This window comes from Battus philenor, unplaced genomic scaffold (genome assembly GCF_028537555.1).
Source record: "Battus philenor isolate CCGP_79_NKW_IND1 unplaced genomic scaffold, ilBatPhil1.0.hap1 SCAF_11, whole genome shotgun sequence".
Classification (NCBI taxonomy): Eukaryota; Metazoa; Arthropoda; class Insecta; order Lepidoptera; family Papilionidae; genus Battus; species Battus philenor.
In genome coordinates this window covers 766,878-792,003 of record NW_027181673.1, presented here as the reverse complement: position 1 = coordinate 792,003, position 25,126 = coordinate 766,878, and the positions used below count along the sequence as shown (strand labels likewise).

At 36.8% G+C, this 25,126-nt stretch overlaps 1 protein-coding gene across 1 annotated transcript in view; it reads left to right on the top strand.

Moving 5' to 3' along the window:
* The window catches only part of THADA (Thyroid adenoma-associated protein homolog), a 31,179-nt gene extending 6,216 nt beyond the window's left edge, over window positions 1-24,963 (top strand). Inside the window, exons 5-27 of the mRNA XM_068775424.1 lie at window positions 358-536; window positions 1,060-1,283; window positions 2,033-2,217; window positions 2,628-2,818; window positions 5,032-5,221; window positions 5,606-5,761; window positions 6,618-6,832; window positions 7,406-7,520; window positions 8,746-8,891; window positions 9,471-9,641; window positions 10,499-10,663; window positions 11,202-11,277; window positions 12,468-12,652; window positions 14,484-14,625; window positions 15,239-15,466; window positions 16,550-16,702; window positions 18,254-18,373; window positions 19,431-19,534; window positions 21,038-21,122; window positions 21,240-21,415; window positions 22,231-22,982; window positions 23,270-23,532; window positions 24,565-24,963. Of these exons, the coding sequence (XP_068631525.1) occupies window positions 358-536; window positions 1,060-1,283; window positions 2,033-2,217; window positions 2,628-2,818; window positions 5,032-5,221; window positions 5,606-5,761; window positions 6,618-6,832; window positions 7,406-7,520; window positions 8,746-8,891; window positions 9,471-9,641; window positions 10,499-10,663; window positions 11,202-11,277; window positions 12,468-12,652; window positions 14,484-14,625; window positions 15,239-15,466; window positions 16,550-16,702; window positions 18,254-18,373; window positions 19,431-19,534; window positions 21,038-21,122; window positions 21,240-21,415; window positions 22,231-22,982; window positions 23,270-23,532; window positions 24,565-24,849 (4,506 nt within the window). The 3' untranslated portion in view covers window positions 24,850-24,963. The remainder of the gene's footprint in view (window positions 1-357; window positions 537-1,059; window positions 1,284-2,032; window positions 2,218-2,627; window positions 2,819-5,031; window positions 5,222-5,605; window positions 5,762-6,617; window positions 6,833-7,405; window positions 7,521-8,745; window positions 8,892-9,470; window positions 9,642-10,498; window positions 10,664-11,201; window positions 11,278-12,467; window positions 12,653-14,483; window positions 14,626-15,238; window positions 15,467-16,549; window positions 16,703-18,253; window positions 18,374-19,430; window positions 19,535-21,037; window positions 21,123-21,239; window positions 21,416-22,230; window positions 22,983-23,269; window positions 23,533-24,564) is intronic.
* Window positions 24,964-25,126: the final 163 nt, after the last annotated feature.

Genomic DNA, 25,126 nt, shown 5'->3' with positions numbered 1-25,126 from the left:
TTAAGTGAATGTCTAAGGTATTCAGTGTCACTAAAACACGACAGCAATTTTTTTTTACAAAATCCCTATTGCTTCGATCAAAATTTACTATGGACAAGTGTGTACACTTTTAACTGACAGTGAAATCCACATGTTTAATTGTAAATTTATTGTGTAGTGTAATACATGTGTACTCTGGTGTGTAGTAGATGTGTGTATACTATGGTGTCGTGTATGCGTGTAGCTCACGACAGAAGATTATCGTAAAACCAAGTGTACCCAAGGTACCACTACTATCATTGATGCTTGATCATATGACACGACATACGTATCCTGGTCATGAAAATATTAGACTTTGATGAATTTCCAAAATTTCAGATCCTAGAAGCGAAGAATTGCTGGGAGTATAGTGATATCCTGGAAAATAACGCTGGCAAACTAAGCCTTTACTCAGCTCTGGTGACTGTGGTACCGGCAGCCCAGCTCAGCGGCCAAATTCTTGCCGAGGAGTCTGCCCTTCTGACGATCACCAATAACATACTAGCTATAGGAGAAGAGTGAGTTTTTTTTTTCGAGATCACCTAGGAACATCGTTCATGCAAACGATGGCCGTAAGGGTCAAGAAGTTCTGGCGTGGCGACCACGAGCCTGTAGACAAGGCGTGGGCAGGCCTGCCCACTAGGTGGGACGACGACATAGTTAAAGCCGTGGGAAGTCGAAAAAAGAGTAATGAGTAAGAGATATTGGAACGGATAAAAGAAGAGTGTGGAAATAATAAAAAAAATAAAGTGTAAAAATAACAGTAAAAAACTCTCTATGTGAATTCAAGACGGGTGTTGAATGAGAGGTCCCCAACAGCGAAGGTCGTTAAAAAAAACTTTGGAATCTGTAAATATTATAAGGTCAACAGGTTTGATCTAGACCAAAAAAAATACGTTCATATTGTTTAAAAATTCCAGTTGGAACATGCTAGATGCTACACGCTTCTAGTTAGTACCCATTGGATATATATGGAGGAGGCTTTTTTCTTACAGTAAACCTGTATCGGCTGACATGATGATGGTTTCCAAATGATTCCAGGAGCAGTTCCGATTCCACTCTCACGTTGGGCGTGACGAGAACGCTGGTGCAAATCAGCAAGTCCCTCGGCAGGACGTCCAGCGGCGTCCTAGGGCTGCGACTTGTGGATTGTCTCCTAACCTTCGTGTGGTCCCACCTCGAGCACTACATGGATAGCGTCCGCCATCTTACCGCACAAGCTCTTGCTAACATTGTCCGGTACTGCGCCGAATTGAAAAAGAAAGGTAAGTAAATATTATATACACCTCTCTTTCTTTCATTGCCTAAAATTACGTAAATATGATTAGCGTAAGTTATCACATAAGCATAGACCTACCACAGAGATCACAGTGGGGGGTGTACCCCCTCCGCGTCTACTGGTTCAAAACCGCCACTCCAGAACCTTCAGGGCTTCAATGGCGACGGTCAACAGAAATGGGTTATTTAATTAGAACTTTAAAATAGTTGACATTTAGTAACGTATAAAATCAACAGATGGCGTTACATGTAGCATTGTGTAGATTATTTATTTATGCAGGTTGTCTGGGTATAGGTGTGAAGGCTTTTACCCTTAATAGCCTGATTTACGAAAGTAATTTTTTTAATATTACTGTGTTTGCTTGAGGGTCTAGATTAAGGAAAAATAGATTTTTTTTTTAATTTTGTTGGAAAGAATATTATGCAACAGTAAAATACGTACAGCCAACCTATAAAAAAATAATAGTAATGTGAACATTCGGTTTAAAACATTGGTATCATAATTGAAACTCTAGGCTATTAAGGGTTAAAGGGGTAAATTTTCCAATCACACTATATAAAGTGATCACTCTAGAATACGATATAACACTTTTTAATTAATTATTACTTTTTATTTTATCATGTTCGCTGTTAGTATAACTTTTTTGTGTTCAATTTTAACCTTACAATGGTTCTGTGTGAACATGTGTATTATTGTTTTGTGAAATTATTATTTCTCTCTTTTCTCTTCTTACAGGAGATAGTAAGGCATTGGACAATCTTTTTAAAGCCCTGGAAAGCCTGGACAGAAGTCGCAAGAGCTACTACGTGAGTCTTACAGCGCTCACTTCACAGCTGGGCGCTAGCTGCATTCTGGACAGGGTGCCAAATGCCATCTGCAACCTCATTCAGGCACTTGACGTCCAGGCAATTCAAGCTAGTGTAAGTATTGGTCAAGACGTATAGAGAACTCTTTTTCCTTTATACAGGGTGATTAGTTATTGTTGCAAATATTATTAATGAGTGAATGTTTAGTTTTTAGCAAAATTCATTGAAGCTTTTGGACCTATTTCTAATCACCTTATATATTGTGTTCACAATTTTTTATTATAATATTTTTTTTTCTTTTGAAATATGACAGACCTATAAATTCTGGAATCATAAAACTTGCAGCAACAGATAATAAATAATAATTAATTTAAATATTACTACAAATACGAATATTTAAAACGCCTTTTTACTTTAATATCAATGTTATTTATTATTTCTGAAACCAATGATATTTACTAATGTGTGCGATACATTAATTTACACCTATTAACAATCATCCTGTATATACAAATAATCTGCAGGCAACAACATGTATGGAGATTCTTCTGCAAAGTCACTCAAGATCGTCTTCGAGTGAAGCACTTTACAGGAGCTGGGTGAAGCCCATCCTGGTGCATGTGATGGCGCGCGACGTGGACTCTGCGGTCTTGTGTATCCTGGAGAACCTGTTACTCCAGGCTTTGAAGCTGGATGAGGGGCTAATGGAGTACCTGTGAGTATTGCCAGGTGAAAAAAATAAATATATCGAATAAAAAAAAGATTAAAAATATCTTATATAGTATAATGTTAGTTTATTTTAATTAAGTTTAATTAATTAAGTATATTACAAATTGTAACAACGTGTAACTGTTGCATACTGTGGATTCTGACTTGAAATGAAACACCATTGATTCAAAAGGAGACCCTTATTCACAAATCAGATGGTCACCCTACTTTAACACAAAGTATACTTTCGCTCAGTCCAAACTACACTTCCAAATCGCTCAAGAGATCAGTGTCTAAATAACTTACCAAATAGTCGCTTTGTATAACTGATCGTAGATTTTAATTTTACAACTCGAAAAACAATACTGCCTGTCGTCATGATGAATACACTTATTTATACTACGGATAAGGTTCTCGTAAGTTCGAGATAGTACTCGGTTAGAATTTCCGAGAACCGTACACAAAAAGTTATAAATAACTTCAAGGTTACGCGTGTTCTTGATCCTAGGGTTAAGTGTTAATTGTTTAGAGCAGAGTTCCCCAAACTTTTTTGTGTCGTAGACCCCTTGCCATGTTTTTTCTTGTTGGGTAGACCCCCTACTTACCTGATATTGATTTCCTGTAAATTTCTAACTGTTGTGAAGTTTAGTGTTAAAAACTTCAAGTAAAAACACATGTTGACACACATGAATAAACGTATTTGTCCCACAATCGTATTTATAGAGTGACGAATTGAACAAGTCAGTGCAAGGTAGCGAAGCTCTGAGACAGCGACTCTCAGGTTTTTACAAGTTCAAAATGTATTGCGAACACAAAGCGAATACCAACATCATACAACTTACACAATTTTATAAACATATATGATATTTTTTTTACTTCATAGGTACTTTTATAAATAATGTAAATGTTTTGATATTATAAGATAGTATGATGTAAGTAAATAGGTACTATCAGTGTATTTGTTGAGATCCACTATCGTGGACCCCCATTTTTATTTCATGGTCCCTCAAATTTTTTTTCGCTGACGTAGACCCCTTGCAGGTTGTCATAGACCCCTAGGGGTCGATATAGACCACTTTGGGAATCACTGGTTTAGAGCGTTCTGAGATTCATAACAGATGTAACTCGTGCTTTGTAACTATACAGTAAAAGGTCTTTATTTGCGGTGTATATATTCCATAAATATGCTATGAATACGGAATGCTAACTTATATGGGATTATAGGAAATACGTTCCTAGGTAACAAAATAAAAAAAAACTAGTATATTATAAAATCTATTTAAAGATAGTTTGAAGAATTTTGTAATTTTCTCCTCAATTTAGACTGACATGCAGCACTCGCATTAGCAATTTGCCTCTTAAAAATAAGACTTCGTTCCATAGGCGGATCTATGTTCATAAAGAAACCGCAAAGCCAATTTGTCATTCAACCTTCACCAAGATTTCTAATATTATTTTCAAGTTTCCAGTGCTTGTTCAAGCCTTTTATCATAGAACGGAACAGCGACATTTAAAAATATACTCTATTTATTTAGTGCTAAGGTTGCTTTCACATGTTTGTATAGACCTCGGCTATATAATATAACAACATACTATAGGCAAAGTTCTTTTGACGGTATATATAAAGGATATTGGGTTGGACACCTATTGGAATCCTTTTATTATGTTTGTTTAATTATTAGATCAGCGAATAAAGATATTTTTGCTGCATAGGAATTGGGTTGCATTTTTTTAATTAGTAAAAACGCTAATAAGAAGCTTTTACTGTATAACAACTAACATATATATGAATTACCCTGCAATAAAGCCTGTTAGTACAAAGTTTATTTTCATCATGATCATGCTAGCCGACAGATGCCCCCTGTGATGCATAATAGGCCTATTGACTGCGTCCTCCTTCTAACCAGTGGAGGGTCTATCTCCGCCCACTACTACTAGAGAAGGGTCTAGCTCCGCCCACTACTAGCAGTGAATGGTCTAGCTCCGCCCACTGCTACTAGAGAAGGGTTTAGCTCCGCCCATTACAACCAGAGAAGGGTCTAGCTCCGCCCACTACTACTAGAGAAGGGTCGAGCTCCGCCCACTACTAGTAGTATTCCTTTAGCTAAATCAGTTCACTTTAATTCTTCTGCAGATCTCACTTCTGAAGGCTAGCTCTCTGGGTGACATAGTTTATTTTCAAGTGAATTTAAAAAGATATTATAATTTTTCTTATTCCAGACTACCTCATATAAAACAACAGCAAAGTTCAAATGAAACATGGCGTGACGATCTAAAATGTATCTTAATGCTATTAAGCGTAGCTCGAAAATCCAACGCAGCAGCGAAACTCCCTCAAAAGGACGCGGAATGGAGAGGTCTTATCAGTTATGAGCTCTTGAAGACAGCTGCTGTCGACGCCTTGGATGAGGTGATCATTTAGCTTACCCTGGATGTTTTTGGTCTTTTTATCTTTTATAGGCGAAGAATTTGACCTCTGTTTCGCCTGATGTTAAGCGGTGATGAAGTCTATGCTACATGTTTGCCTGGAAACCTATTCACTCTTTTCTTGAAGACTCCTAAGTTATAATTGTCCAGAAACAATGAAAGCTGTATATTGTTCTACTCCTTGACAGGTCAAATGCTTTCTCTATAAAGGATATAAAAGGCCTCCCAAATTTGAAATGTTCGATTATCTAATTATTGTTACTATTAAAACTGGCATAAGGTTCATTTTCTAAATACACTTTTCACATGCACAGAAGGGTACAATTTAAAGGTTACTAATCAGGGTTACAAAACGTATGACGCATAGACACGTACACTGGCGTTGGGTCTGGTCGTCGACTCCCCGAAGAGCACGGAGCCGTTCACCGTCCAGGAGTTGGACCTGGTGCTGTGGTACCTCACGTACAACATCAACGCAGAGGCCCCTAACTTTCGACAACTCACCCTGTCTATGATGAAAAAGGTAAGGTATTGCTATACGCAAATAATTTTTAACTACACATAATTTTTTAAATATACAAACATATATATATATATATATATATATACATATACATATATATATATATATATATATACATAAATAAATAAATATATATGTATGTATACATATAAATACCAAAGACATCTCTAAGTCCGTCGGCTCCAAGTTAACAACAGTCTTCGTCGTATTCTTGGTATATACTGACCAGGGAAAGTCTCCAACGTAGATCTCTAGAAACGCTGCGGTGAGATGCCGATCGACCAGCAGATCAAACGCCGCAAGTGGAACTGGATAGGCCACACGCTCGGAAGGGACCGTGATTACATACCGAGGCAAGTCCTAGAATGGAATCCTCAAGGAAAGCGGAAACCAGGTTTTGGCAGACGATCACTGCAGAAGTGAAGGCAGTTGGAATGACGTGGAGCGAAGTAAAGCGCGAGGCTCAAGACCGCTCAGGATGGCGACGTACAGTAGACGCCCTCTGCCCCATCTTGAGGACATAGGAGTAAATGATTCCGTAAACGCATGTGTTGTGTCGCTGTTGAATCTTCTTTATTAATGTTGATTCCAAACAACTAGCGCCATCTGTCGGAGCTGGCCAAAACTATAGAATTCATATATATATATATATATATATATATATATATATATAAATATTTATATACATGTACATGAATTTATACTTACACCAATTTATGTGTTTTGCATACTTGCTGCTAGTGTTGCCAAGAGATGATGCTTTTATACATTGAGTGTTTTAACACTAGGCAGTAATATATTTGAACAAGACACGCAATGCATATAACAAGATAGAATCTAAATCCTTCTTTTCCAGTTCATAAAACGTTTGGAAGACAGCTACAAAGTATTGAAAAGGCAAAAGGATTTCAATTCTGAAGAAAATAAGGTCCATTATTACCTGACGTTTATGGAGAGTCTTCGAAAGCTGTGTTACAGAAGTTTAATGCCTGGAGTCAATTACAGCAGGCGCTACGTTGCGCTGCAGGTCCTGGTTTGGTGTGAAACAGCTACATTCGAAGGATATCAGAAGTATGTAAAACTCCTTTCAATGGTCACTGCCCTATTGCATAGCTAGTTAATTAGCCGTACGAAAGCAAACATGTAAGTGGTCACTGTGAACTTGATTTTCTAATTAAGAAAGAACTCAATGACGCTTCACAGCATTCTTGAAACGAATGGACAATTTTTGGGGCGAAGCGGTCAAGTTTTTTGATAGTAGGAATAATTTTTTTGTTCTATGAAAATTTTTCCGCGTTGCAATTAAATACGCATTTAAAAGATGCAAAAGGGTATAATATTTTTACAGAAAATATAGTTATTAAAATGTGTATCCTAAAGTACAAAATACGTTTATTGTATTTATTTATCAAAAATTGAGTAAGAAAAGGACTAATATATAGCTACTTCCACCATGCAGCAGTAGTCGTGCAATAAAGTGCACCGCCCGCTAGCCCGCTTATAAATGCGCATGCGGCAAACAATGCGAATTACATCACTACCATAATTAAATCACTCAACATGGCCGATAAGCGAAAGCGTTTTGACATCAGCGATTATTTCGCTAAAATATTGTATAAACTAACAATACTGGTGTCTTCACAGAACATGGACAGAGGAATACGTGGAGAATCTTCTGCTGCACCTGGAAGATAGTTATGAAAGCAACAAGGCGTTCGCATTGTGTATACTCCAGCTCTGTCCCGTCGAATTAATACAGGTGGGTTTTAATTTATATTGTTTATAAATGCACAAAACAACAGATTTTTTATATTAATCCTATATTTTCAAATTTTTTATGATATATACATATATAGCATCGAAAATTTATAATTTACATTGTTTATTATATAAGTATAGATATATATTCACAATTTTTTTGTATGTTTTAAACGTACGTAGACGCTTTTTAGGTGATAGACAGCTGGTGTTAGCTTTGTGATGTGATCTACACCATTCGCGACCGCAATCAGTGGATTTTTTAATTTTTGTCAAAGATTTTTTTGTTTTTAATTTGTAGCTTACATTTATACAAAAGAGCGAACCGAATGTAGAGTGACGCCATTATTAAATATAAAACTCAACTCTGATTTAAAATGTAAGTAGATGCAAAAAGGTTCCAAAATTACGATAATGTACAGCACCCGGCAATAAATATTAAACATCAGCCTTTGGAAAGACGCAATCGGCCAATTTCGATATATTAAATGTCGATGATACAATGTTTCAGATAGTACTAAACCATTTTTATCATGCTGGCTGTATATATGTATATCACCTTTTTTGTTGTTTCTGAAAAAGGAGATGTCGCTATTTAATCTTTTGTAATAAGAAATAATCTCGTAGGATTCAAAATTAGAACATTTTAATTAAAATATTATTACGAAATGAAATATTTTTTTACTATATTAATTAGGTTTAATCGAAGCAAATATTTATCATTTCGATTTATAATATTTGATATTGCTCTGTAGAATATTGTTCACTTTTGTTAAACAAGATTCCTACATTGGACAAAATATTGACAAAAAGTCTTAGTATTTAAAATTGACATTTTATTATTAATGCCAGCAACAGATGAATTGACGATGGAATAAATAATGCACGAATTTATATAATATTTAAAAAAGAACCTTACGTAAGTTAAGTTACTTTCAAAAAAGAAGTCATGTGTAAACGAATCTTTACATTTGTCTCCGATCATTTACGTCCGATATCTTCTGTCCCTTTCACTTACATATAAGTACGATGAAAGAGCACTATATTACCTCTGGCCGGTATAGTGTATAGTTAATATATATAAAGTAACTGACCGACACCCCACTAGGAGGATGGATAATATAGTCAAAGTCAAGGGAAGTCAGCGAAAAAAGCGTTATCATGGTTCTTTAGGTGAGATATTGCAGTTAAGTATATTATTGGGTTATCAAATTGAATACTTCCAGAGCCAGAAGCACGTTGTGGGATTGAAGCTGGAAGAGGTGTTGCAGCAGGCGTCCTCTGTGAAGCCAACCGACTGCGTGTCAGCAGCCTACAAGCTAAGCCTCCTCTCAACTCGCCTCCCTGAGACAGTCCTTAAAGAGAACGACTGGTAAATAATCTTTCGATGTTACAATGCTACCGACACCTCTGTACCGCGCCTTACTTATCAATATTAAAGACTTGAATTATATTCTCGCCTGTCCAGGTTGACCGTTTGCTTATATATCTACTAATTTAAAACCATGTGTGCTTAAGCTGATTTAAATAACAGGCGAAAGAGAAATAGATATATAGGCAATAGGTTTTCTTTTAAATCATAGTTGTAAAATCTATTATAACTGAAAACGTGGTGAAGTGGGGGCCGACCAGACAGACCCAACACTCCCCCCTCTTCGTTTCGCCCCGCACACACCTAAGGCGCGGTAACAAGGTCTGTACCATTATATATACGCGTAGCATGTCGGTATGAGTGTTTTATTAATTGCATTTCATTAAAAAAGAGCAACTCTTGGATCTAGCCGACTCTTTTTATAACAGCATTCCTAGCCGAAAGAAACCTTCTACTTACTATTTAAGCAATTATCATTTTCAATTGCATTAATCGACAGCAATTACATAAGCAAGCATTTATATATATTTAAAATCTCCCTGTATATCTTTTGCTTTGTTAAAATTTTGGGTATGTTAGCGAGGGGTATGTGCCGGAAGCGGTACAGTTCGCAGCGCTGCGCGTGCTGGTCCGAACGCTGCGCGTGCAACTACAAGAGTGCACGCACAGCGTAGTGAGGGCAGCGCGCCACGCCCCCATGTACGGCGTGCTGCATTGTATGCTTCGCGTGCTGGAACACCTCGATGTGCGGTGAGGATTATTACTTCTTATCTTCATCACCACAATGTCGCGTTATGATGTAAGATATAATCATCATTCGAATTGTCCTTGAAAGCTACCATTCTACCGTTATCCTTTAACTTATAACACGTGGCTACAAAGGTTTCAAACGCAATGAATAGAGCTAACAAACTCTGTTTTCACTTGAAAGTATCGATATAAACAGAGGGATATTTCTTTCTCTTTTTAACCTTTACAGTAACTTGCACATTCTATATCATCTCTCTCAAGATATAGAGGACTATAGAAAATTTTATCTTTATCTTACTATAAAAGAAAGTACGTGAAAAAAATATAACGTTCTGTCTCTTTCTCGTAAACTTTCTACTTATTTAGGACAACGCCATCTAGTTGCGTCGCTTTCAACAGTATGCAGTTTATTGATACAAAATTTGTATTTTAGCGCCATTTAGTGAATTTTCTGTAATATATACGCCATTCGAATTTCGAAATCCGTTTCGACAAATATTGTTTTAGAGATTATTAGACGACATTAATGTAAACAAAGAGAGAAGAAAAAAATTTTGTACCAAGAGGAAATAAAATATTGTTACTTTTATTTCCTACTCACCTTCACCTTTTTCTCTTACTTTTCCTCTTTACCTCTCCCCTTATTTCACTCTCTCTTTTTGTGTCTCCCTCTTTCCGCCTATGTTTGCACATTACTTAGTATGCTATCGCCTTGAGATACCAGTTTTTTCAGTACTTTACTTCATTGACTATTGCGAACAGTGATTTATATTGGAAAGGGTGGTGAGGATCTGGTGAATAATATGGTGGTAACTGTATTCGTATGGTACAGGTCTGAATTTCTAACACGCTTTCAGAGCCATATCAAAAGACACGTCGTGGGCGCGGCTCGTGGGACTCGTGGTGGATACTTGCATGGAGGTGACGGCGGCTGTTGCGTGCGTGGTGAACAACTCCTCGCCCGAAGGTCACCTGCCCATGGACATGTCGGGAGTCGTGGTCACCGACCACGGCAACTCTGGGTATTTAATTCATTTTAATATTTTTATCATCAGTACGTATCCATCCTTATGAATTTAAAGAAATATTTTTTTAAGATTACAATCATTTTTATTCCTATTAAAAAAAATATCTGTCATTTTTATAACAAGTTGGTTCACGTAAGAGTTAAGAGAGTCAATTAATAAAGGTAAACCTTTTGTCCGAGAAATGTTAACAAAAATACAAACATATTATACCTCCCACTACTGGGAATTCTACTTATAGTATTAAAATTCATTAAAACCTAAATTGCAAATTTTGTATATATTTTTATATATACATACGCCGCCATACCTCCCCCTCCCTCTCGCCGCGCGCATACATAAGGCGCGGTACAGCGGTTTCGGTCTCAATACAAAACACGTATAAATTTCCCCTTACGTGCATGTATATTTTCTGTGTGTAAATAATTATGAAGAAAATATCTGGGCTCCACATATCGTGTCTTAGTGGACGCGTGTCCCAACAGTGGGAACATATGGCTAATTGTATAATACAATAAATATAATAATTATTCAGGAACGTTCGGTTGGAAGATGGCAGGCCGGTCACTGCGCAAATGGTACTGCTGTGCGCATGGAGATCTGTAAAAGAGGTGAGTTGAAGGGTTTTCAGGGATCCATAGGTGGCGGAGGAAGATGCTGAAGTGAAATTTGTTAAAAAATTATAAATTGATTAAATAATGGTTTGATTTACAGCAGTTATTTAAAGGTTCAGCATAGATATTACCAGGGGATTTAATTGAAATAAGTTAATTAAAAATATATGACGTAAATGAATTATGACATTTGTAACAGATAAGCGGCTTTAAATGATTTCATCATTTTGACCAAACTTTTGTCTTGCGATACCCTCTTACTTTTATAGGGAGTACAAGCTTACATTTGATTCCTACCAACTAAAACCCATGGTACTGCTTTGGATTTGGAAAACGCTTTCTGGTTTTCGTAACACCCGGCTCTTGTTGCAGCTGTTATTTCGGAATTTAAATAAATTCCCTTCCACGTTCTACGCAAATATAAACATGTAACAATGTAACTAATCATTTTGCTAATACTTTTATAGTGCGATCAGCCAAGGTATGGAACAATCCACTGGCGTCGTTGTTTCCAACCAACTATAGTAGTCTTGAAGTCAAGAGTGAATAGGTTTCTAGATAAGTATGTGCCATCGTAGATCTCGTCATCGCTTAATATCAGACGAGAAACATAAAAAGCTTCGCCTATAAACTACAAAAAATTGCTGGCCATCTAGTCTTCCTGATGAATGTCATATGTGATACAAATTAAAAAAAAATTAAATAATTAAAATACATCCAGACGTTCTTGTGTATGAACTGGTATAGACATAAATACAGAAAGCAACAAATTAGCTGCGAGATAGTCCTGATCTATCGGCCTTCCATGACGAGGACACAACGGTTACCTTAACAAAATCCAAAGCAATAAACATCGAAATGCTGATTGAAGATAATAAATAGTGTCCTTCAGGTCTTGTTAAAGTCGACCGTGACAACATTCCGAGAATTTACTGTAAAGAAATTTAAGCGTCCGTATAATTCCAAGCACCATAAGAGACTTTCGTCATTGTCTCGAGCTGAAACACGCATGAAGCCTAGTTATATAGCTACTAAGAATTGTAATACCAAATAAAACTCATCACCCATTAAACTTAATACACATCCATTTTCCCCATCCATAAAAAATGTCCGAAACAACCACTGGTTCATCCAAATAAATATATCAGCACAGTGACTCTTGTGACTATATGACGGTTATCATCTAGGTATCACTGGTACTCGGATCCATATCCTCGAGGATGAGCATCGAAGGCGAAGAGCAGGAGGGTGGTACGCTAACGCAGCAACAGCTGGTGCTGATGGGGGAGCACTTCACGAAGCTCCTGGCAGAGACGAAGCATCGCGGTGCTTTCGAGCAAGCTTACGTTGGATTCACGAAGCTTTTAGCGAGGTATGCGAAGGGCAATACGATACACAGGTAGTATGGTGGTACAGGTAGTACGTGGAACGCAGCCTCCGGGCATCAGTTCATGAGTAAGGATATAATATCACCATTTTCCTATTTTACAGACTTCATAGCTAGTGAAATTACTAAATAAGATATAGGAACTATTTCTAATTTATTTTTATAATAGTGTTACAAAGTACGAGTTACAGAACCCTCTAAATAATAAACACGGAACCCTAGGATCAAGAAGTGCTATAAACACGCATGACCTAAAAGTTACTTATACATTTTTGTGTGCGGTTCTCGGAAATTCTAACTGATTACTACCTCGGAACTTACTAGAACCTTATAGTAGTATTAATAGGTGTACTCCCCATGTCGACAGTTCAGTGTTGTTTCTCGAGTTATAAGATTAAGATCTACGATCAGTGATACAAAGTGACTACACCAATATGTCACTTTTCGTCGTTTCGTTTTGCGTTTTCTTCGAAGTTGCGTCGCTGCTTAATTTATTCTAGTTTTCACTGTGCGTCGTTAGATTTTCGAGGTTGCGTTGTTTTGAGTTCGAGTCTTTAATTTTTTTTTTAAATTTTCCTTTTTTTTCTAAAAGATGGCAACACTTTTGTTTCTAATTGCGCTATGACATCAAAAGTTTGGGATTCCCTTTCTGACTAAAAACAACGCAATTTGAATACAGTTTTATTTTTACCTTGTTTTGCTAATTTTAGAGTTCAGTTTCAATTACGTAGTGTATTGTAGAATAATAAATTTTTATGTATTGTTTTTGTTTTCCAAAAAGGTAAATATGTTTCCAATTTATTTATTGGCAGAGTTATAATATCTTTGTTTTTTAAAGGTTTACTTTGTTCAATTTTCTTTTTAAAAAGTAGTATTTTCGTAACCCTGGAATCTATCTTCGATCTTCACATGGTTTGCTATAGAAAATCTTAGTTCACTTTGCGGCATTTCAATTTGCGTCGTGTTTTTTTTTGAGACGTAACCACGACGCAAAGTGAGTAATTGGTGTATTTGGTAAGTTATTTGTACAGTGACTTCTTAAACGATTTGGAGGCGAAGTTTGGACTAATCCAAAGTATACTTTGTGCTAAAAGTAGGGTGACCATCTGATTTGTGAATAAAGGACTCCTTGCGAACCGGTGGTGTTTCATTTCGAGTCATTAAAATTTAAAAGTGGAATGTTACATAAATATTTATTAAATAATATAAGGTGCTTTCGGGGAGACTTAAGCCTTGCAGCGGGCGTCTCGTATAGCGTTCTCTCTCTTGGGCAGAACTGAAGATGTTAATTCTATATTTATTTTACAGAAAAGAGCATTAAACGTAAATGCTAGAGATTCCCTGAGCGATACGATTAATTAACTAAATTGTTATTCTGACGGTAGTACGCAATATATTTTTGATAATATATTATTTATGCATCATAATTTAAAATGTTATTTTAAAAATAGTCACAGACACATGATAAATTTCGTCCTAAAAATGTTAAGAAATCCTTTATAGGTCTAGGTGTACGTATATATAATAAAGTTTCACAACATATCTCCGAAGTTTCTTAGTCTTTGTCTAAAATTAAAATTATATTATTAAACACATCTAATTCAAGAGTTTTTGATTTGTTGCCACATTCACACGGTTGATGTTATAATGTACACAAGAGAAATTGTAAATTTTCATTTCAAACAGATCAGCATTCAATTCAAAAATCAAATTTTAAAAGCGCATATAAATTCCTACTTAAATAAAGATAAGTTAAATTTTGAATTAGCTGATATAATTATGATGATATCATGATACTTTGACGAACACACGATAGGTTGTGGCGGTGTAGAAGTCCCTCGCTCCATGAATTGCCGAGGAACTGGCTGCGCGAGCTGATGGTGGCAATCGCCAACGACGACGGCAGCAGCGTGTTCAGCGCAACTCGTCGAAGTGCCGGCTTACCCTTCATGATACAAGTAAGTTTTCTCTTTTACACGAGATGAGATGCCTCCGGAATCCATCATCAAAATCATTTTAATCACCTCATGTCATATATAGGATAATGAACAAACTGTATAACAAATTGCGGGGATAACGATGGGTCATGTCAGACAGATGATGTAGAATTCTCCAAAGATAGATCTTAATTTAAATGTTATGAAAACGTTACCATTATTAAATTAAAATCATAATTACACAGGGTGATTAGATATGGATATAAGAGAAAGCTTTTGAGAAATGAATGTGTACGCTCTTCAATACGTCTTAGTAAGCGACGCATCGAACAGGGGAATCCCACGCCAGAGTGCTCTATATTTTTGTCGGACAAAACAGAGTGCTACAATACTTTTCTAGTTCTGGGATAGTGTGTACTGCAAGTTAATTTCCAATCGCACCATCTTTTTTATTGTTACAGAATGATATAACTATTTATTTATTTCATATCTTTAATGCAGCTGTTCACATTGAGCAAATTGCTCACCTTCTTTATACATACGTCAGACTCAACAACACGTGCTTTAAAGTGTTGCAGTAGTTTGTGAACCTAAAATTAAAATAATAAAAACTATAATGCAACATCTCTTTCAGGCGCTGGTGACCACGGAATTGCAGGTCAGTGAGAAGCCGAAGTGCTTCCAGGAGTGCATGGGCGTACTGTTGGAACAATGCGCGCGTGGACCGGCACGGAGTCGTGCACACTGCTGTAATGTACTGCGAGCGCTGGTGCGATGTTCTGCACTCCAGCAGTCTGTCGCTCCTTACGTCGGCGACGCCCTGCTACTAGCGCTGAAAGGCTTTGACGGCAGCACCTGGGAGGTATGCCCTCAAATCTACCTTAACACACATCCTCTTGTAAAAAATGTCATATGTAACTTTAATGTGTTACTAATAAAAACCATTTGCCTTTGGCTATGGTCAATATGACCATATACGACTTCTATACATGGACAGCAACATAACGGAAAAGAAAGATTTGATAGAAGCAAAAATCAAATTGAAGTCTCCTATAATAATATCATTCCTCAACATCATCATATCAGACAATAGATTTCATTCACACACAGACATTCCACGATCTAGTCTTCGACGTTGGTCCGCCCAGTTGCAACGCGAATCGGTCTCATGTCTCTGCCAGAATGCTGGAGGAGGCATAGCTTCCTCCCCGGATATGTCTTGGCATTATACATATTACTGAGGGGTAGGTGATAATTCCGTAGCCACTTCAAAGGCACCGAAGACTACCACCGAGTATGTTTCAGTGGGTAGTAATTCCACATAACCCTGTCCTTCCTCCAGCGGGCAGGGTATCTTGTGTCCATCCAAAAGACACCCCCCCCCCCCCAAAGGGAGCCTACTCATGCCGCGCCTACTGGCTTGTGCTCTCAACACGAAAATCTATCGGCACCAACAGCCATCGGTTACAAAAATCTATATGCCCCTGGTGATCATTTTCAGAAATATCTTTCAGTAGTAATTCCTTCCTAAACTATATTTTCACTTAAAACTCTTGTACTTTATTTGGATTAATAGGCTTTTCTTTGTAAGGTTATTTATTTTATTTTTTCTCAGTAATAAAAAAAAATTGTATTATAGTTTTCTCGAGCAAGCTGGTATTACTGTGGTAAATATATAGAACTGTTTCATCATGTTTTGTCTAAACATCTACTAGATGGCGCTAGTTGCTAAACCTCCTAGACTTAGTACTGTTTTACCGACGTTTTGTTCTCTTTAAATCCGAAAAACGAGCTCTTCGAAATAAATATCAATCACTAAAATTGTCTTTCTGCCTTCCTGGACTTTGTCCCAGCCTACCATCGTCTGCAACTGGTAATAGATTATGGTCAGTTTGACCATGTGGTCAATCTAACCTTGAGTTTATCGTTGTGACCATTCTTGCAGGAGAGAAACTCTTCGACTCTGCTACTGAGCGCGTTAGTGGTGCGTGTCTTCGGAGTCGCTCGTGGTAAGGACTCCGAGCGCCTCCCCACCAGGAACCGGATGACGGGGAGGGTCTTCTTCCTCCGATATCCTCGCCTCTACGACTTCATGCTGGTAACATCACCGTTACAAAGTTTATTAACGTAATATACTATCTTGACAAATGGAAATGATTCACACTTTTAGAACTTTAACATCTATATTCGATCATCCTGTAGAATAGTGCATATAAGCCTCTGTTATACTATACTTTAGACTTCTTTAAGTAATTGTGCGTTTTTATACAATTTCCTTTATATTTATTTGTAGTAAGAATGCTATAGTTTGAATACAAGATATTTAAATAATGATTATCTTAACGGTCGGGAATAGATACCTTATTGACTTGGTTTTTATAACGGGCCGGTTGTTAGTCCAATAACTTCGAACGTAAAGTCAAAATTGCTACGAATTCGATTCTGTAAACTCTGATCTTTCGAGATTTTATTTGTAAAAATAAACCGAGCTTTACGAGATATTTGATTTTCTTCATGAATATTATTTCAGCCGTAAAACGCCCACTGCTGGACATATGTGTCACCTGTATACCTAATGGATTCAGGCGTTATTTTGCGTAAGTCCATCCTAAGTAAGAAAAGGACCTATATATAGCTACTTCCGCCAATGCAGTAGTAGTCGTGCAATAAAGTGCACCGCCCTCCAGCCCGCTGATAAATGCGCATGTGGCAAACAATGCGAATTAGTGCCAAACACAAAGTAAAACAAAGACTCTTTGTTTGGCACTAATCGGTATAACATCACTCCTGAGGATACCCCGTGGAGGGGTGAAACACGTGTTGAGTGATTTAACGGTGGTAGTTGTGTAATTCGCATTTATCAGCGGGCTAGCGAGCGGTGCACTTTATTGCACGATTACTACTTTATTGGCGGAAGTAGTTATATATTGGTCCTTTTCTCACCTGTATAATTAGATAGATATAAAAAATACATGTTGGTATCTTAAGTAATCAACTTCTTTGCATATATCTATATACATAAATGAATGTTTGTCTATATGTCTTTTATATATTTATATATTGACGTTGAGATCGAAAGGTTCAGGCGACTATGTGCCGGTATACGCGACATGAATAGGCTTCCCACTAGGTGGACCGAAGACATAGTTAAGTTTCCAGGAAGTCGCTGAATGCAGACATCGCAGGACCTGACATCGTCGCGATCTCTGGGGGAGGCAAAGAATGTTCTTTATAAAGTCGCACGTGAATGCATTTGATCATGTTATGATCTTTATCTTGTGCATGAGCCCACGAAGGTTTCTATTGCTATAACGACGACAGATGGCGCCACTGTTTTCTTCATATATCTTTTTGCTGGCATTAGTGACAGCAGGTTACTTACATTTAAGGCTTTGTAATTACTCATGACACACTATCACATATATATCATCATTTAAGCCGTAGTATATCCAATGCTGGGCATAATTCTTCCTTAGGTTTCCGATAGGACCAGTAGGAAGAAGCCTGCATCATCCTATCACTAACATGGTTTACCGTTAACCCTTTATATGTAATTATATAAATGCTTATTATTGTGAACAGTCAAAATAAATGAGGGTACGATATGGTCGCATCCTTACGTATTCCATTGATGAGAAAAAAATTACAGAAGAAGCTAAACGAAGTCAAGGAAGAGGAACAGTTGCTGAAGCCGTCCCTGTATCCGATACTGCTGCTTCTAGCCAGGCTGTACCCTTCTGCGTTGGAAGGCACTGTCTCTAACTTGAAGGTAAATTTACAACAATAATCCAAAAACAGCCTGCGAGTTTTGGATTCTAGAAGGCTCGACGATGATGTAAAAGCTGAAAAGGCATCAATATCCTGAAAACCAATTTCAGTTATATGAACAGGAACAAACAGGCTATGTTTACCTGACCTTGAGTCATTTGCAGTCTGGATGAAATTATATATTTGTAGACTTTATCTCTCGTTTAGTCACACACACGATTTGAGTTTCTTCATTTAAACTCAAGAATTCAGAAGTGGCGGCAAAACATATATTTTATTTTTATTTATTTAAACACTATGCTTTTTATTTATAAAGACAAACTTAATGCCGAAGGCATCCTCTACCAGGTAACCGCTAGGCGGTGCAGAGATAAATGAATAAAGGTATGTAAAACAAGTTAATATCATAAAACACAAAAAAAAAATTAAAAAAGTAAAATCAAATTAAGAAGGAAAATAATCAGATACAAACACCTTATATATACTAATGGCTACTTAATACATTTATATATAAATGTACCGTAATATATATGTATAAATATATACATTTACTATTTATATAAATATAATAAATAATAGAATTGAATTATGATGATGATTCCGTCAGCTTGTCAAGCGACAGGTTTTAAACCTTCGGTTTGAATGCGGAACGGTTCCTGATCATCCTAATATCGAGGGGGAGTTCAGAGAAGAATAGATTGTATTACGGAGTGAGTGAAGTCGGTACTGTGGAAGGGGACATCTAAGTAGACCATTGTTCGAAAAGCGAAGTATTTTTCGTTTGTATTTGGTTATGAAATGGAATTGAGATGTCAAGTAGGAGAAGTGGGAGAAATGAGTAAAGAGTGAATTGTAGTTGGTGCACGCAAAGAACGGCGCTGTCAAATAGGCTGCCATTTTAGTTGAGAACGGTATATGGTCGAATTTGCGGAAATTGAAAATAAATCCAATGTTATTAAGAAGGCAGTATAGTTTGTTAAGGTCTGCATTCAGATATATCATTAATTTTTGAGATATAAAATGTGTGTGTGCGTTTAAACCTGTGCAAATGTTCACAGCTATCATGCTTCGTGGACGCGGTCGTAAGCTGCGCTCGCAGCCCCGTGCTGCAGACCAGACAGCTGGCCGCCAGGGCTCTGGTGCCGCTCATCTCACCAGCCGCGTAAGTTTCCACCACCCACTTACGAATATCCCACTGTATTATCATGATATAAAGCTAGCTATCAGCTGATGGTTCTTCTTAGTCCAGAAGGAAAAGCAGGTTGTCAAGGAGGTTGTAAACAAAAATAAAGATTTGATTAAAAATATGGAGACAAATATATTCAGAGAAAAAGTATTAAATAAAAAAAAACAGGAATCAGGAATTTTAAACTGTAATCTAAATTATATCAAAGAATGTGGCGAAGGAAGAGAAGTGATGCTTGTAAGAATTGGCAATGAAAGGAATAGAACTAAAAAAATGAGATGAATAAGAGAGGAAGTAGCAGTAGAAATTGTACAGAATGCAAGAGAAGACGGAAAATAAAATAGTAACAATAAAAAAATGCTAAATAAGGTCCCTGTCCCAAATACGATAGGACGATAGGCCCACAATAATAGGCGCCACCAAGCGAATGTATAGTATACTTGTGTTAAATACTAACTATCTTTTTGGTTGTCAGCTAAGTGACGCGTAAATGAGAAAGATGTGTTCACATTGACCACTTACAGTTAGATTTTTTTGGTCAAATTGTTTATTTAAACTGTGAACAATAAGAAAGAACATGTATCTCTACGCCGTGAAAATTTGGATGATCCCTGGAGGGTCATTCGAGGTCCACGTCAAGGTTTCTTCGTCTCTATGCGTCAGGCATTTGCAGCATCACCAGCGCTGGTTGATACACAGCTCCATCTTGAGATAGATATATCTCCCTTTCTCTTCCTAAAGACCGTTTGTCATAGTGCATGTCTGGGCAGGAGCAGGTAGACAAATATCTCGATCTACTCTTGACTGCAGCGACGATTGCTTATTAAATTGTTTGTCCCAGTTTATTCTAAACACATATGAGATAAATATCTTAGGATAGGTCCGTCGATACCACGAAATCGCAGGAGATCAATTTCGTAAGAGTGGTCCGTTGATATCACGAATACACATGAGAAAAATTTCGTAAGATTGGTCCGTTGATACCACTTACGCACATGAGACAAATATCCTAAGATAGGTTCGACAGTACCACGAATTCACGAGCTATAATATATATATATATATATATATATATTTTCTATATATTCTATATATTCTATATATTCTATATATATATATATATATATATATATACATATATGTGATAATGATACTGATGATCACTAGTTGATCATAAAACTGATCACCTGGTTAAGTTTTGTGAAGTTATAAAAAGAACTCCGGGCTAATTTTATAATATAACGAGAATAGTGAAATAAATACTTTTCTTGAGTATTTATTAATATAAAACCTATTATAATTATGTATCTTTTACTATAATTAAGATAGATTGTTATATATCTATTCTGAAACATCACGTGTGCGGTCTTCTAGTACTTGCATGATAGCAATGGTCTTACAATATAAGCATAGAATATTTATTAAATATTGTTATTTAATAATTCGTTGGAATAATAATTATTTATTTGTCGAAAACAGATACGTGTCTCACATAGAGGATATGCTACAGTTGTTGAGTAACAATCGCATCGAGAGGAACTTCTGTCATGGAATACTTTTGCAGGTGAGTACTTCGGATATTTTAATCAGATCTTATACAGGGTGATTGGATATAGGTGTAAAAGCTGGTGTTTTTTAAGTTTGTGTACCCAAAATATAAAATAATAAAATACTCTTTCAGGTTATAAAGTTACTGGACAATCGACCAGATGATCTAGTCATCGATGATGAAGCCGTAGTCCGTCTTAAAACCTTGATAGACCAGACCTCGTGGATCCAGGAGCAAAGTGACGTAACACTACCCTGCTACCCCCTCATCGACGAGTATCTCAAGATGATGAACTCTATCGTTTGGAGGTAGGTGAAGTATAGTCTTAAATTATGTCTAGATTTAAAATTCAAGACTTATTCATGTAAAGCAGTGTCTGGTAAGACCGTAATACTATGATTCAGAAAAAAAAAACTGAGATAAAATTTGTAATTAATAATGGTATTTACTAAAAAAAAAAAAACAAATCAAAAAAAATACAGACGCAAGCCATAAGCCAGTAACAAAGTCTCTGATAGCAAAGTAATGTGACAGTTAAATCTGTGAAATCTTGGGAATGCAGGAGAGATATGTAAAAGAAGGCTAAACTTAATGCAAAGAATGTAAAGTGATAGATATTGTGAAGTACGAAAGATGATGAACAAAATAAAATATAAGGCATAAAAGAAGAATATAAAATAAAAATCTGAACTGGAAAAATCAACTCTTGTAAACAAAGTCTTTTTCCGACTTGTAGGAATATACGAGAGGTCCCCAAAAACGAGGGTCAAAATTAAAATAATGGCTCGATGTTAAGAACACTTAATGCATCACATAACGTTCTTAAAGTTTTCCTTATGATATGTTAACAGAAAACAAAATAGAAAAATAAAGAGAGAAAACGGGTAAAAGAAGATCTTTAAATTCTTCTATAGGAGCAATTTTATATCTTAAATTATTGACATTGTTTATTAATATACGACTTCCATCACAAAACTATGTTGCACATCTATACTACCAGCTCCATCTATGAGCGTCTTTCGAAATCACATCGATTTGAACGCCATCTCTAGTCAAGTTTGAGATACATTTTTATTTATAATTGATTTTTATTCGAACTATATTTTGGAAAATTTATTTTCAGATTCCCATCATTGGTAGATCAAGATATGGTTGAAAAAATAATCCCACCCCTGGACATGTTACTAGATAGACCTCCCCAAACATCCGCGCATCCCGGCTGGGAGGTCTGTCTTGCAAATGCAACGAGTTTGTATCTAGTATTGCTCAATAAATATGGTCACACCAATGACCTGATAAAGTTTATCCACAAAACTCTTTCTAGCAGTACCTACGAAGTTATCCTATCTGCCTTGGACTATCTTTTGAACCTCAAAACCGAATTGGAAGTCGAAGGTAGATTTCTAGAACATTTATCGCTGATATCAAAAAACAATAATACCATAGACAAAATCACAGAAGACACAAAATACACAGAAACATTGTATAAAGTTTTACAAAGTGTGAAATATTTAGAATGCAGACAAAAGTGCCTGAAACTACTGTCTCTAGAAGATAACACATTTGGATATATAATACAGGATGTTGGAAAACTCACAAATGAAGAGATTCTATCAAAACTGTGCAACCTAGTTGAAAGTGTACACGAGAACATGACCCATATATACCTTTACAGTCTGTCTAACTTCGTTACTGGAATACTTAAAGAAGGGAATGTTAATGGAAGATATATTCTCGAGGCAATAAGAGTTATATTCGCTTGCAGTTCGTCAGACAATAGTGATGCCACGAGGGAGGTAGTCGTGGCTTTTTTGGAGAAGAATTTTAAAGTGTTGATCGATAAGGAGTTAGAAGATTTAAGTGAAAGTGAAAAATGTGAGTAAACCTACATTTGATCACGTATCCATTATAATAAGTGAAAAGTTGAAATGGGGGCATTACCGATGGTTAATAAAACGAGATTCTAGATGTCATCATCTGTGTATTATATTTCAGAAAAAGCTTTGAATCTTTTATACCTATTTTGAATCACCTTGTGTAAAATTATCATTTTTAAAATATGAGTAACATTTTTTTTTTAATTTAAATGCGTCAGGATGCAGTACAAAGTCTGAAGGTACAGATAATAAACTTTCTTTTAATATTATAATTACGTTATTTAGTCGAGACAAAAGCGACGCTGTGGGCGTGCCTGGTGTCAGTGTTAGAAGACGATGAGGTGGCACTGCGACGAGCGAGTGCGAATATTGTAGCAGAGCTGGGCGGGGCGAAGGCGCAGTGGGCGGGGCCTACAGTCTGCGCACGCGCAGCTCAATTACTACGCGAACACGTGTGCGAGCGAGATGCCGATGGGGCGCTGTTGTGCGTGCTCGCTTTACTTGACTTCGGCTGCCATGTCCGTTTGACAGAAGACTGTGATGATGAGGTGACTGAAAGAACTGTATATATATAGTACTGAACATGTATATGAAAATCTTGTCTATAAGGTTAAGTCTATCCTTTGTTACATTCTCCTCTTCCGTGATAATAAACTTTTTTTAAGTTAAAACACCAAAACACATAATACAACTTACAGTACCTGACGATAAATATTGCACATTGACCTCTGGAAAGAGACAATCGATAATAACTAATTTCGGCTTCGTAGAGTATTATCTCTTTCGCACGACTGACAAAACCGCACATAGGTAGTGCGGGACAGAGATAATGCTCTACGAATCGATGTGCAATATTTATCGCCGGCTATTGTAAGTTTTTTTAAACTGTTGTATAAAGGATGTTTAAAGTGATCTAAAAAAACCCTGTTAAGTTTGTTTTCAACTTTTCTCATATTAAGGCGCGTGTTGCCTTGTGGTTGCCTCGAAATGTTCAAACTGCTGGAATACCAGGACTCTTTCGGTAGTATTTAATGGAATCAGGCGTTATTTTGCGGAAGTCCATCCTAAATAAGAAAAGGACCAATATTTAGCTACTTCCGCACATGCAGTGGTAGTCGTGCAACAAAGTGCACCGCCCGCCAACCCGCTGATATATGCGCATGCGGCAAACAATGCGATTTACACAACTACCACCGTTACATCACTCAACGCGTGTTTCACCCCTCTACGGGGCATCTTCAGGAATTATGTTACACCGATTAGTGCTAGGCTCTTTCGGTAAGACTGTACTGTCTGTGATAAATGCAAGTCGGATCTGATATGGACTTAATTTAATTTTTATGGTAATATTACCAGTCTTTAACTTTAAGCCGGCTATTTTCGAAAACGTACAATATCTGTGGGTTATTAAACATGGCATGGTCTTGTTTTAGTCTCTCTTTCTCACTTTAATTTCCACACTGATTGGAGATGTTTCTTATCAGAACACTGAAAAGCTTCAATGTTGTCATTGAAGTTCAAAAGCTAGAAATACATAGAAAATAGGAAATAAATAATAAAATAATTATATTTGTTTCTAGTGTCGCGTGTTCGACCAGAACGAGAAGTACAATGTGTTTTTGGAAGAGAGCGTGTGGGCGGCGGAGTGTGCAGATGCGCTGAAGCAAAAGTGCTCGAATATCCCACGCGTGGACGACGCCTGTGCCCACGCATTACGTCTGCTGGACGCACCCGTCTACCGAGATACCTTCGTGAAGCTCTGCGGGAGTCATGTGGAAGTCTTCAAGAGCCTACTCGAAGACTCGAAACACTTATCGAGTCCAAAAGTAGAGGTATTCGTGCGACAGTTGAGAAGAACAAGCTAATCTAAACTCTATGCGGGTGCATTAAGGTACACTTTTGATTTATACAATTGATGGAACATTACAATTAGTGAAAATTTATTTAGTGAAGAGATACAATGCCGATTACTCGTGTAAATATTTCTCTAGTAAACTTGTATTGCAACAATTGTCTTCAATGACTTCCTGTACATATCAATTATGTTACCAGTAATTAGATACACAATGTAATTATTACTCCAATATCTTTAAATTAATTGCGTGTTTTGTATATACTTTATTATACTTCTTCTTCAAAATG